This window comes from Erinaceus europaeus, chromosome 6, assembly GCF_950295315.1.
Source record: "Erinaceus europaeus chromosome 6, mEriEur2.1, whole genome shotgun sequence".
Lineage (NCBI taxonomy): Eukaryota > Metazoa > Chordata > Mammalia > Eulipotyphla > Erinaceidae > Erinaceus > Erinaceus europaeus.
In genome coordinates this window covers 72,537,318-72,549,227 of record NC_080167.1, presented here as the reverse complement: position 1 = coordinate 72,549,227, position 11,910 = coordinate 72,537,318, and the positions used below count along the sequence as shown (strand labels likewise).

Sequence of the window (11,910 nt, the reverse complement as noted above, 5' to 3'; positions counted from 1 at the left end):
GTGAGTGTGTGTGTGTGAGAGAGAGAGAGAGAGAGAGAGTGTGTGTGTGTGTACTCACAATCTCCTAAGTGGATCTCACTGTGTCTCAAGTAACGGGATGGGGTTTGGCATCACGCAGCAGGAGCGCCCTACCTCTCTCCCTTGAGAAAAGGTAGCATCTGCTGGAGGTTTCTAAAGGCTGAAGAATTTCTGAGGCAAGGAGAGGTGTAAACCCATTTCCAGATCTTGCAGTTCATGAGGGTCTTTCTCTCTTATCGTGTAGGCTTATTAATCTCTTATAAATATTTCCTTTAAATTGTTATTTATTTACTTGATAGAGATAGGCAGAAATTGAGATAGGGAGACAAACACCTGTGGTCTTGCTTCACCACTTGCAAAGCTTTCCCCTGCAGGGGGAGACTGAGGGCTTGAACCTGGGTCAAGGGTTGAGTTGGGGACAGATCACTAATCTGAATTCTAAACTTTTGGCTTTGAAATATTAATTTTTACAATGCCAGCTTCTTTGAGATTTTTTTCAACTCAAAAGTTGTGATGTACACTTTAATGATGGCCCTTTTGGTCACGACCAGGCCACCCCATCATCCCAGGCCCTAATCAGGGAGTCCTGGGATTCCCACACAGATATGATGGGCCCAGACTTCTAACAGACCCCTCTCTCCACCATCACGGGTCACTGCCATTAGGAACAACATACTAAACTCTTTGTGGGCCTCTACAGGACTTTGCCCTCAAGGAACAATGATGGGGACTCCCCACTCTCTGAAGGGAGGCTGGTCAGCCTGCTCTGCCCCTTGAGGAAGACGGGTCCTGACATGAGAGCAGCCTGGAATGTTCCAGCTGTGACCATGGACGGTGAGCTCAGACTGACAGGGACTCGGAGGCCACACAGACTCCTGTGCTGAATGTGAACAGATGTGACTCCTGGGTCAGATTGATGGGGTCTACAGTTAATGGTATTTATAAACTTTCCCCATATTTGGGAGCTGCTCTCTGCCCTGATCCAGCTTTCTAGTCCTATTCTCAACTTTGACACCATCTCCCCAGACAAGACTTTTAGTCCACCTGCATGTTAGCTGTTGGGTTCACACAAAAATTAGTAAAGTCATGGGTCCCTTAGGACATGCCTAAAATAGACTTCCTAGCTTCTTCCCACATGAAGGCCCCAAATCTCATCAGCTACATTCTCGCCTTTAGGTTCCTGATTATTAAGCAATTTGTTCTGCTTTATCTCTTAATGCTTTTTCAGCTACCAGTTTCCAGGTGCTACCATGACGCCACCCTGACCTCCCTGGGCAGACGCCCTCACCCATGTGTCCTGGAGCCTCCCCTCCCCAGAGCCCTGCCTCACTAGAGACAGACAGACACAGGCTGGGGGTGTGGATCCAACACACATGTTCAGCGGAGAAGCCATGACAGAAGCCAGAACTTCCACCTTGTGCACCTCATAAAGAATTTTGGTCCATGTTCCCAGAGGGATAAAGAACAGGGAAGCTTCCAATGGAGGGGATGGGGCACGGAACTCTGCTTGTTTGCGATTGTATTGCTTGTTTGGAATTGCATCCTTCTTATCCCACAATCTTGTCAATCACTATTAAATCACTAATAAAATTCATTTTAAAAAAGTTGTGATGTGCTAAGAATCACTGTACAAGAGGCAGTATTTTGCTTTGAACAAATGTACAGTTTGCATCCTAAGTGAGACCAGCATGAAAAGCAAGCCGGCTCAAGGTTGAGCCTGTGCTTCCTGGCCTCTTGTTGGAGGATGTCCCTCTGCTCCCAGCGCCTGGCTGGAGCAGGGGAGGTGGAGGAAGGACACTGAGCCGCTGCCCAGGGCAGAGGAGCAGGAAGCTGGAGTCAGGAGAGAGGCTGAGTCACTCCTGGTCAATCGCTCCTGTGGACTGCGACGGTCTCCAGCACAACGCCACGTCAGCCCACAGGCAGATAGCTGCTCCTGCAGGGTGCTTGGGAGACTGGCTGGCCCTGGACACGGCCTTCTACCCCCACACCGCTGCAGCAGCCACCCTGGAGGACCCGCCTCTCTGAGGCTCCGTGTCCAGAGACCTGCCCTTCCAGAATGCTGTGTGGATCGCAGGAGGTGGGGAGAGCAAGGAGCACTGAGGGAGGCCTCCCGCTGCTCTTACTGTGGCGCAATGGTGTGCGCCAGCTTCCTGTCTCCATCCTAATGCGTGCTCGCGTGCTTTTTTAACATTTATTTTTATTTATCTATTATTGGATGGAGACAGAAATACATAGAGAGGGAGACAGACAGAGAGACGCCTGCAGCCCTGCTTCACCACTCATGAAGCTTTCCCCCTGCAGGTGGGGACCAGGGGCTTGAACTCGGGTGTATGGTGAGCCTGTGTGGTGCGGGGTCTCGATCCTGAGCCCCCCGACATGGTGAGGTGCCCTCTGCAGGCTGAGTGTCCCCCAGCCCCGAAATGTTGTCATGACTGAAAGTGCACATATGTTCAGCTCTGCTGTGTTCAAACAGAAGCGAAGTAGCATTTACTGAAGTGAACAACAAAGGGTGAGTAAACAGGTGCCGGGGATCCAATGGATGGAAGATTCCACACAGATTTGTTGACTGCAGCAACATTCATAAGGGGAAAATACTTCACAACAACTCGACAGCCCACTTCCTGCTGTGACACCTGCCTTGGACCAAACAAGAACTACAGAGTAGCTGAGGAGGCGTCGACTGGACCGCGAGCCCGCTGGGACAGACCTTTCTGTGAGCGCGCTGCAGAGCTCTGGGGCTTTCGCAACAGGAAAGGCGATCCTCTGCATCCCCATCACTCCGATTCTCTCCTATTTTCCATGTCACCTGGGCCTCTTTTAATATACAAGTTTCTTACTAGCTTTATTACTCCGTTTTCCAAGAACTCATTAGAACCATGCCTTGCATACAGAAGCCGATTGAGAATTATTTGCCAGAGGAATAAATGGGTTCTTAACCTCTTCCAGGCTAGGCTCTCTCCCCTTGGTTCCTTGCTCATTTTATAAGGCCGAGTGGCAGGTTTGGAAATCTTGAACTTTTTAACGTTTGATCTCAGTTCTCTTTTACTGCAGCACTGTTGTTTTCTAGAAGCAAACCAGCAACATTTTCTGCAGTCATTTTTCCACCCCGAGCCTCCCCGCTACTGAAAGAAGTTATTCTTACACGTTCATACTAGCGAGTCTGGGCAGAGATTCCTTCTCAATACCACTCTGATTTACTTTGTTCTAAAATCATTACCAGTGATCAGGACGACTGTTAAAAGATAATTTTCCTCTGTTGACATTGCTGTGGGCATTACCTGTGTCTCTGTTTACATCTCTAGTCTTCTCCCCTTGGACAGTGTGAGTAGAAGCTGCTCTCAGAATTCTCTCCAGATTGCTAGCGAGTATATTTTTACCCCCTCTTACTTTTAAAAATTCTCCTTCCTTGTACCTATCGTGTGTGTGTGTGTGCGCGCGCGCGCGCGCGTGTGCGGTGCGCGTGCGTGTGCGTGTGCGTGTGCGTGTGTGTGTGTGGCACTGTGTGCAGCTAGATTCTCTGGACATCAGTCCTGCCTCTGAGACAGTTATACTAAATATGTTTTGTTTGTGGACTGTGCTAGCAGCCATGTATCATGAGATTCCCCCCATCTATCACTTTTCCCAGTTGGTGGTCTCCACTCTAGAACACAGCAGTATTTTCTTTTGTCTCAGTAACGTCAAAGATTTCATTTGTCATATGACCTCCCATCCATAAACAGTCTAGAGACTGCTAAATTCTAATTCAGAATTTAAGTGGCTGGAGTGATATGTATCAACTCTTTATTTTCCTTTTTTGGTCTTTGCTCCAGAAATCAATGTTTCCCCTGCATTTGCTTTCTAGGCATATGAGTGCCATGCGTAATGGTTCTGAGGCGACAGGGTTACCTGGCAGCTCAGGTAAGAAGGGTCACCGCCTTTCAGGGCTTGTTGTTTTCTGGCAGGTTAAGTTCAGGGTATGGTTATGAAGTAATTTTTGTCTGAGACAAGCTGAGAACACCTTCCATATGTGTTCCCACTGAGGAATCTCTTCCTACCCTAGCCACAGAGGGTCACATCACGCGAACCTCACCTCGCAGAGGCCTGGAGCCACATTCCCAGCACCTCTGGAGAGCACAGGCGGTGCACACACTCCCGGCCACGCGCCATTCCGGTGGGATGTCATGGTGCCTGCCAGGACACTGACAGCAGAGCGTGAGAGGGAGATCCAGTAAAGGGAGTAAAATCTCAGAGACTGGGGAGTCGGGGAGGAGCAGGGAGCACCGAGGAGGGCAGGGAGGTAAGAAGACTCCGAGACACGGGAGGCGGGAGCAGGAGGCGGGAGCACGAGGCGGGAGTACGAGGCGGGTATAGGAGGAGTTCTGAGTCACTCAGAATTTCGTCCGAGGAGACTTGCAAACACTGAGCATCAAGAGATGGTATCCACTAAAATCCACTCATAATTCTTTTTCTGAATGTGAACATGATCACTATGCTTCAGCTTAGTAGCTGCTGTGTCACTGTGTGCTAAGGAATTTAGACGGGGGACTTACAGGCGTGATCTGTAACAGGCGGGAGCCCCGGCTTAGGCTGTGTGAATCTATTTCTGCCCACTTGAGGGGAATCCCACATACTGACCCAGTGACACCAAGCGGCAGCGTACTGCCGGCAGGTCCCTATCACACTGCTCCGTGAGAGCGGACTGGGAGAGGATCTGTCTCCCCATCCTTTGACCTTTGCGCTCTGGACTCCAAACAGAGCGGGTGCAAGGTCTCCATCTCGCCGTGGGAAGCAGCTTCCGTCCCGCCTGTGGACACCGGCAGCGACCATTCTCCACTTAGACTGAAACCTTCAAGTGTTGGCCACTCACCCGTCTTCTCTCACCTGCAGCACCTTCTCTCCCCAAGACGAAGCAATTTTCCTGTGTGATGAACTGTAGCTGCTAGCAAATGGCCTGGAAACTAAGAGTTCTGCAGCGTCTCCCACGGGAACTGAGAGGCCTCTGCTGTGACGTCACTGCTCCCCGCTTTCCAGGGAGAAGTGCAGAGAGGCCTGGAACGACCACGCAACGTTTTCATAGTTGAGGGAGAGCGCCAGTGGATTCTGAGTTATTCAGGGTCAACTTCTTTCACTGGGTGCTTTTGTCTAGCCATGGGCAGGATGGGCCTGAGGAGCAGAGGCCTCCGATGGAGCCCCAGCCACGCACAACAGCATTTGGTTTGGCCTCTGTAGACAGCGTCCCTGAAGCCTAGAAAAGTGAGTGCAAGAGAAGGCAATACTTTAACAAAGTAGCCCGGCGCAACAATCGCCAAGGCCCTACATTCTGTTTGTGATAGCCCGCATATGGAGTCATTCCAAGAAGCCGGTTTTCTCACACAAATAACAGGATCTGAGTGAATAATTCTGCGGGCCATTTTGATTGCTGATAGTTTATGCTGAACGCTGACAACAGTCGGTGTTTTGCACCCTGTTCTTTTGTGACACTTAGGAAAGATGCCGTCAGTTAACTAATCAAAGTAACTTCCAGAGCATGTTGCTGTTGTTACCAGGGCTTCACCCCTCTGGTCTGCATGGCCAGAGAGAGACAGAGACACAGAGAGACACCACAGCACCAAAGCTCCCCCTGGTGCCCCGAGGGCTGGGACTCACTCCCGGTCATGGCACACAACACTGAAGACAGACACACCCTATCCAGATGAGTTATCTCACAGCGCCACTGGCTTTTTAAAAACTCTCTTCCCTGATCCAGCTTTCTGGTCCTTTTTCCAGCTTTGCAGGTTAACTCTTCTTTCAGCCACCAGGTTCCAGATGCCATCATGATGCTGACCAGACATCCCTGGACAGACATTATCACCAATGTTTCCTGGAGCCCCGCTTCCCCAGAGCCCTGCCCCACTAGGGAAAGAGAGAGACATGCTGGGAGTATGGATCCACCTGACAACACCCATGTTCAGCGGGGAAGCAATTACAGAAGCCAGACCTCCCACCTTCTGCATCCCACAATGACCTTGGGTCCATGCTCCCAGAGGGATAGAGAATGGGAAAGCTATCAGGGGAGGGGATGAGATACGGAGTTCTGGTGGTAGGAATTGTACCCCTCTAATCCTATGGTTTTGTCAGTGTTTCCTTTTTATAAATAAAAAATAAAAATAAGTAAAATAAAAAAATAAACCTCTTCCATAACCCATAATCCCTGTGGCCCAAGATGCTACGTCTTTCATGTCTCGCTCGCACGGCCAGCCGCGTACAGTACTTCCCTCTGATGATGCCTTTGCATCCGACTGCCCCACCCCCACGCGGTCCTCAGGCGCAGGATGCTCTCCGCAAACGCTGCAGTCTGCCGGAGTGGACGCTCCTCTGACAAGTCCTGCCACGTCCACTAAGGTCTCCCTGACGCTGGGTGAGCTCAGGCAAACCCCAGGCGTTGCTGACAAGTTCCTGGAAAGAACAAAGCCAGCTCCACACTTGATCCACCCTGAGCTGGGCTTCTCATCAGTGCCACAGCAAAATGGTGATGAACAGGAGCCAGGCGGTGGTGCACCTGGTTAGCACTTGTGACACAGAGAGCAAGGACCTGGGTTCAAGCCCCTGGTCCCCACCTGCAGGGGGAAAACTTCATAGTGGGTCATACCCCCTCTCCACCCCACCTCTCAATTTCTCTCTATTCATTAACCCTGTATTACTACACATTATATATGTGGTACACATTATATAATCTTTATGTTAATATGATAATGAATGAAACCATCCTTTGGGGCTGTTGCTCTTGTTTCTGGGGCATGGGCGAAGAAAGCGCTTAGCCACTGTGTTTCCTACACAAACCAGGGGAGGAAGCACACGTCTTGCAGACAGGCACTGCACTGACATAGCACAAGGGATGAGCTCAAAGTTATAAGCTGTGTGAAAAGACAAGCTAATAGTTATTAAAGTTACTGTGTCACAGAGCTCAGTGTCAGAGGAAAAGTAAGAACCAGTTAGCCTAACACTTAGGGAGGTCTGGGTGGACTACCACTGGAGGGCATGAGTGGGGGAGTCTCCAGGACAGTGCAGCAGTCTTAGAGGTCTCTGCTTCCCTGTCTCTCCCTCTACGGGATCATGAGGTTGCCTGGGCATGGAACCCTGGTGATAACCTCGGTCTCTCCCTCTCTCTCTCTACGGGATCATGAGGTTGCCTGGGCATGGAACCCTGGTGATAACCTCTGTCTCTCCCTCTCTCTCTCTATGGGGATCATGAGGTTGTGTGGGCATGGAACCCTGGTGATAACCTCTGTCTCTCCCTCTCTCTCTCTCTATGGGGATCATGAGGTTGTATGGGCATGGAATCCCGGTGATAACCTCTGTCTCTCCCTCTCTCTTCTCTATGGGGATCATGATGTTGCCTGGGCATGTAACCCTGGTTAAAACTTCTGTCTCTCCCTCTCTCTCTCTATGGGGATCATGAGGTTGTGTGGGCATGGAACCCTGGTGATAACCTCTTTCTCCCCCTCTCTCTCTATGGGGATCATGAGGTTGTGTGGGCATGGAACCCTGGTGATAACCTCTGTCTCTCCCTCTCTCTTCTCTATGGGGATCATGATGTTGCCTGGGCATGGAATCCTGGTGATAACCTCTGTCTCTCCCTCTCCTCTATGGGATCATGAGGTTGTGTCAACATGGAACCATGGTGATAACCTCTGTCTCTCCCTCTCTCTTCCTCTATGGGGATCATGATGTTGCCTGGGCATGGAACCCTGGTAATAACCTCTGTCTCTCCCTCTCTCTCCTTCTATGAGGATCATGAGGTTGTGTGGGCATGGAATCCCGGTGATAACCTCTTTCTCTCCCTTTCTCTCTCTATGGGGATCATGAGGTTATGTCGACATGGAACCCTAGTGATAACCTCTGTCTCTCCCTCTCTCTCCCTCTATCGGGATCATGAGGTTGTGTGGGCATGGAACCCTGGTGATAACCTCTGTCTCTCCCTCTCTCTCCCTCTATGGGGATCATGAGGTTGTGTGGGCATGGAACCCCGGTGATAACCTCTGTCTCTCCCTATCTCTCTCTATGGGGATCATGAGGTTGTGTGGGCATGGAACCCTGGTGATAACCTCTGTCTCTCCCTCTCTCTTCTCTATGGGGATCATGTTGTTGCCTGGGCATGGAACCCTGGTGATAACCTCTGTCTCTCCCTCTCTCTCTCTCTACGGGATCATGAGGTTGCCTGGGCATGGAACCCTGGTGATAACCTCTGTCTCTCCCTCTCTCTCTCTATGGGGATCATGAGGTTGTGTGGGCATGGAACCCTGGTGATAACCTCTGTCTCTCCCTCTCTCTCTCTATGGGGATCATGAGGTTGTGTGGGCATGGAACCCTGGTGATAACTTCTGTCTCTCCCTCTCTCTCTCTCTATGGGGATCATGAGGTTGTGTGGGCATGGAACCCTGGTGATAACCTCTGTCTCTCCCTCTCTCTTCTCTATGGGGATCATGATGTTGCCTGGGCATGGAACCCTGGTAATAACCTCTGTCTCTCCCTCTCTCTCCTTCTATGAGGATCATGAGGTTGTGTGGGCATGGAATCCCGGTGATAACCTCTGTCTCTCCCTCTCTCTTCTCTATGGGGATCATGATGTTGCCTGGGCATGTAACCCTGGTTAAAACTTCTGTCTCTCCCTCTCTCTCTCTATGGGGATCATGAGGTTGTGTGGGCATGGAACCCTGGTGATAACCTCTTTCTCCCCCTCTCTCTCTATGGGGATCATGAGGTTGTGTGGGCATGGAACCCTGGTGATAACCTCTGTCTCTCCCTCTCTCTTCTCTATGGGGATCATGTTGTTGCCTGGGCATGGAACCCTGGTGATAACCTCTGTCTCTCCCTCTCTCTCTCTATGGGGATCATGAGGTTGTGTGGGCATGGAACCCTGGTGATAACCTCAGTCTCTCCATCTCTCTTCCTCTATGGGATCATGAGGTTGCCTGAGTATGGAACCCTGGTGATAACCCTGGTACCAGCAATGCTTATCAAGGTGAAGGAGTGAATCAATAAAAACATATTTCTACGTCATGAGGCTCGAAGTTTGCAGACCTTGGTAGGCAAAATAGTGCCCTCCCAGACGTCCTAGTGCTCATCACCTGACCGTGTGGGGTGGCAGGCGGAAGTGACTGCCCAATCCTTACGAAGGGCGACACCTGTCTGGCCTGGCTGGACCCAGTGCCCTCTGTGGCCCTTGCAAGCGGACAGGAACGGCAGATAGAGCCGTGGGTCAGTCCGAGGAGCTCACTGGAGAGACTGTCGACAGAGGTGGGCAGACTGAGACCACGGTGAAAGACCAAGTGCCTGGAGGAAGCCAGGGCTGCCTCTAGGCCCAGGCACAGAGCAGCGGCGCCGACCACGACCCGCCAGACACCCGGCCACGGCTGGCCTGCTCTCTCCTCTCACCATCTGCAGTGCCCCCGATGGCTGGAACCCAACACATCACACAGCGTGGCAACCTGCCCGTGGCCTGAGAGGCAGAGGACGGACAGATGGACAGAGGACGGGCAGCCCGTGAAAAAGCAGGGGCTGCTTAGGGTGGCTGTGAGCAGCAGAGGAGCCAGAGCCGGTAAAGAGCCCAAGGGGCTGCGTGGTGGCACAGCGGCCGAGTGCCCGGCACAGTGTGCGAGGCCCCGGGTTCGAGCCCCTGGCCCCCACCTTCAGGAGGGAGGCTTCATGAGTGAAGCAGGGCTGCAGGTGTCTCTCTGGTGTCTCTCCGTCTCTGTCTCACTCTCCCCTTTCAATTCTCTCCGGCTATCCAATAACAAATGAGATTTTTTTTTTTTTAAAAAGGAAGGAAAGGTGGAAGGAAGCCATGAGGAAGAGGAGCAGGCAGGGCGGGAGGCGCCAGGCCAGGGGCTGCAGCCCAGGCAGCGACTGCAGACCCGTGAGGCTGAGGCAACAGGACGGCCAGCGCGTGTCCTTGGCCAGATGACTAGGCTGTGCCACCCGCTGTGCCCGCGCCCTGCTGCCTCCTTCCCAGCTCGGACCCGGTCCTGGTGTGCAGCTCCTCGGGGCGGCCGGGTGCCCACGGGACCGTCCCAGCTGCAGCTGAGGTGCCCCCAGTACGAGGTAGCTGCCCGTCTCCACAGGTGACAGAAGGTGGCCCTGGCAACAGGCAGGAGGCTGCACCCACCCTTCCGTCCCCTCATTCTGTCCCTGCCCTCCCCCTTCCCCTCCCTCCTCCCTCCACCCCCCTCCCTCCTCCCCATTCCTCCTCCCCCTCCCTCCATCCCCCTCCCTCCTCCCCATTCCTCCTCCCCCTCCCTCCATCCCCCTCCCTCCTCCCCTCCCTTCCTTCTCCCTCCTCCCCCTCACTGTATCCCCCTCCATCCCCCACTTTGTCCCTCACCCCTCTGTCCCCCTGTCCCCACAGTGTCCCCTGTCCATCTCCCCCTCCCCCGTGTCCCACTGTCCCCCGTGTCCCTCTGTCCGTCCCCCCGTGTCCCTCTGTCCCTCTGTCCCCCCGTGTCCGTCTGTCCCCCATGTCCCTTTGTCCGTCCCATGTCACCCCCATACCCCCGTGTCCCTCTGTCTGTCCCCCGTGTCCCTCTGTACCCCGTGTCCCTCTGTCCATCCGTCCTCCATGTCCCTCTGTCCGTCCCCCGTGTCTCTCTGTCCGTCCCCTCGTGTCCCTCTGTCCCCCCGTCTCCCCGTGTCCCCCCGTCCCGTGTCCCCCCGTCCCCCGTGTCCCTCTGTCCCCCCGTGTCCCTCTGTCCCCCGTGTCCCTCTGTCCGTCCGTCCCCCGTGTCCCTCTGTCCGCCCGTCCCCCGTGTCCCCCCGTCCCCCGTGTCCCTCTGTCCGCCCGTCCCCCGTGTCCCTCTGTCCCCCCGTGTCCCTCTGTCCGCCCGTCCCCCGTGTCCCCCGTGTCCCCCGTGTCCCTCTGTCCCCCCGAGTCCCTCTGTCCCCCCGTGTCCCTCTGTCCGCCCGTCCCCCGTGTCCCCCCGTCCCCCGTGTCCCTCTGTCCGCCCGTCCCCCGTGTCCCTCTGTCCCCCCATCCCCCGTGTCCAACCGTCCCCCGTGTCCCTCTGTCCCCCCGTGTCCCTCTGTCCCCCCCCCCGCGCCCGTTACCTGCCCTCCCCGCCCGCCCGCCCGCTGCCTGGCAACGCGGTTCCGGCCGTAGCGCGCGGCCGTAGGTGTGGGGAAGGTGATGTCGTAAAGCGAGTGTCGTAAACCAGGTGCGGCGGCGGCGGGCGGGGGCGCGCGGGAGGCGGCGGCGGAGCGGAGACGCGGCGCGAGGATCATGGCGGATGGCCCCAGGTGTAAGCGCAGGAAGCAGGCGAACCCGCGGCGCAACAACGGTGAGCGGGCGGCGGCGGCGGGCGGCCGCAAAGTGCGGCCAAGAAGCGCGGCGGGCGGCGGGCGGCGGCGGGCGGCGGGCGGCGGGCGGGCGCGGACCGTTATGTGTCGCTCACCTGGCGGCGGACCGTTAGCCGGCGGGCGGCGGCCGCGCTGTTGCTCCGGGAACTTGGCGCCGCCGCTCGGCGCGGAACTTGGGCTGGGGGCGGCCTGCGGGGTCGCCGGGGGGCCCGGCCCTCAGCCGTGCTCCCGAGTGGGGTCCCGGCCCTCAGCGCCCGCTCGGGGGATCGACCCGCAGCCCCGTCCGGGAGGGGGATCCCCGGCCCTCAGCGCCCTCTCAGAGGATCGGCCCTCAGCGCCGACCCCGTGAGTGTGAGGGGGGGTCCCGGCCCTCAGCGCCGACCCCGTGAGTGTGAGGGGGGGTCCCGGCCCTCAGCCCGACCCCGTGAGTGTGAGGGGGGGTCCCGGCCCTCAGCCCGACCCCGTGAGTGTGTGAGGGGGGGTCCCGGTCCTCAGCGCCGTGAGTGTGTGAGCGGGGTCCCGGTCCTCAGCGCCGACCCCGTGAGTGTGTGAGAGGGGGTCCCGGGCCTCAGCCCGACCCCGTGA

At 55.3% G+C, this 11,910-nt stretch overlaps 1 protein-coding gene and 1 long non-coding RNA gene across 2 annotated transcripts in view; one reads left to right on the top strand and one right to left on the bottom strand.

Moving 5' to 3' along the window:
- Nucleotides 1–2,203: 2,203 nt before the first annotated feature.
- LOC132538963 (uncharacterized) lies at nt 2,204–11,682 on the bottom strand. Its single transcript, XR_009550295.1, has 3 exons — nt 11,421–11,682; nt 4,088–4,196; nt 2,204–2,508 (listed from the first exon to the last, which is right to left on the bottom strand). It is a non-coding gene; the product is annotated as an uncharacterized LOC132538963 (long non-coding RNA).
- Nucleotides 11,146–11,910, top strand: part of ZEB1 (zinc finger E-box binding homeobox 1) — a 111,355-nt gene continuing 110,590 nt past the window's right edge. The window contains exon 1 of the mRNA XM_060192501.1: nt 11,146–11,306. Within this exon, the coding sequence (XP_060048484.1) occupies nt 11,249–11,306 (58 nt within the window). The 5' untranslated portion in view covers nt 11,146–11,248. The remainder of the gene's footprint in view (nt 11,307–11,910) is intronic.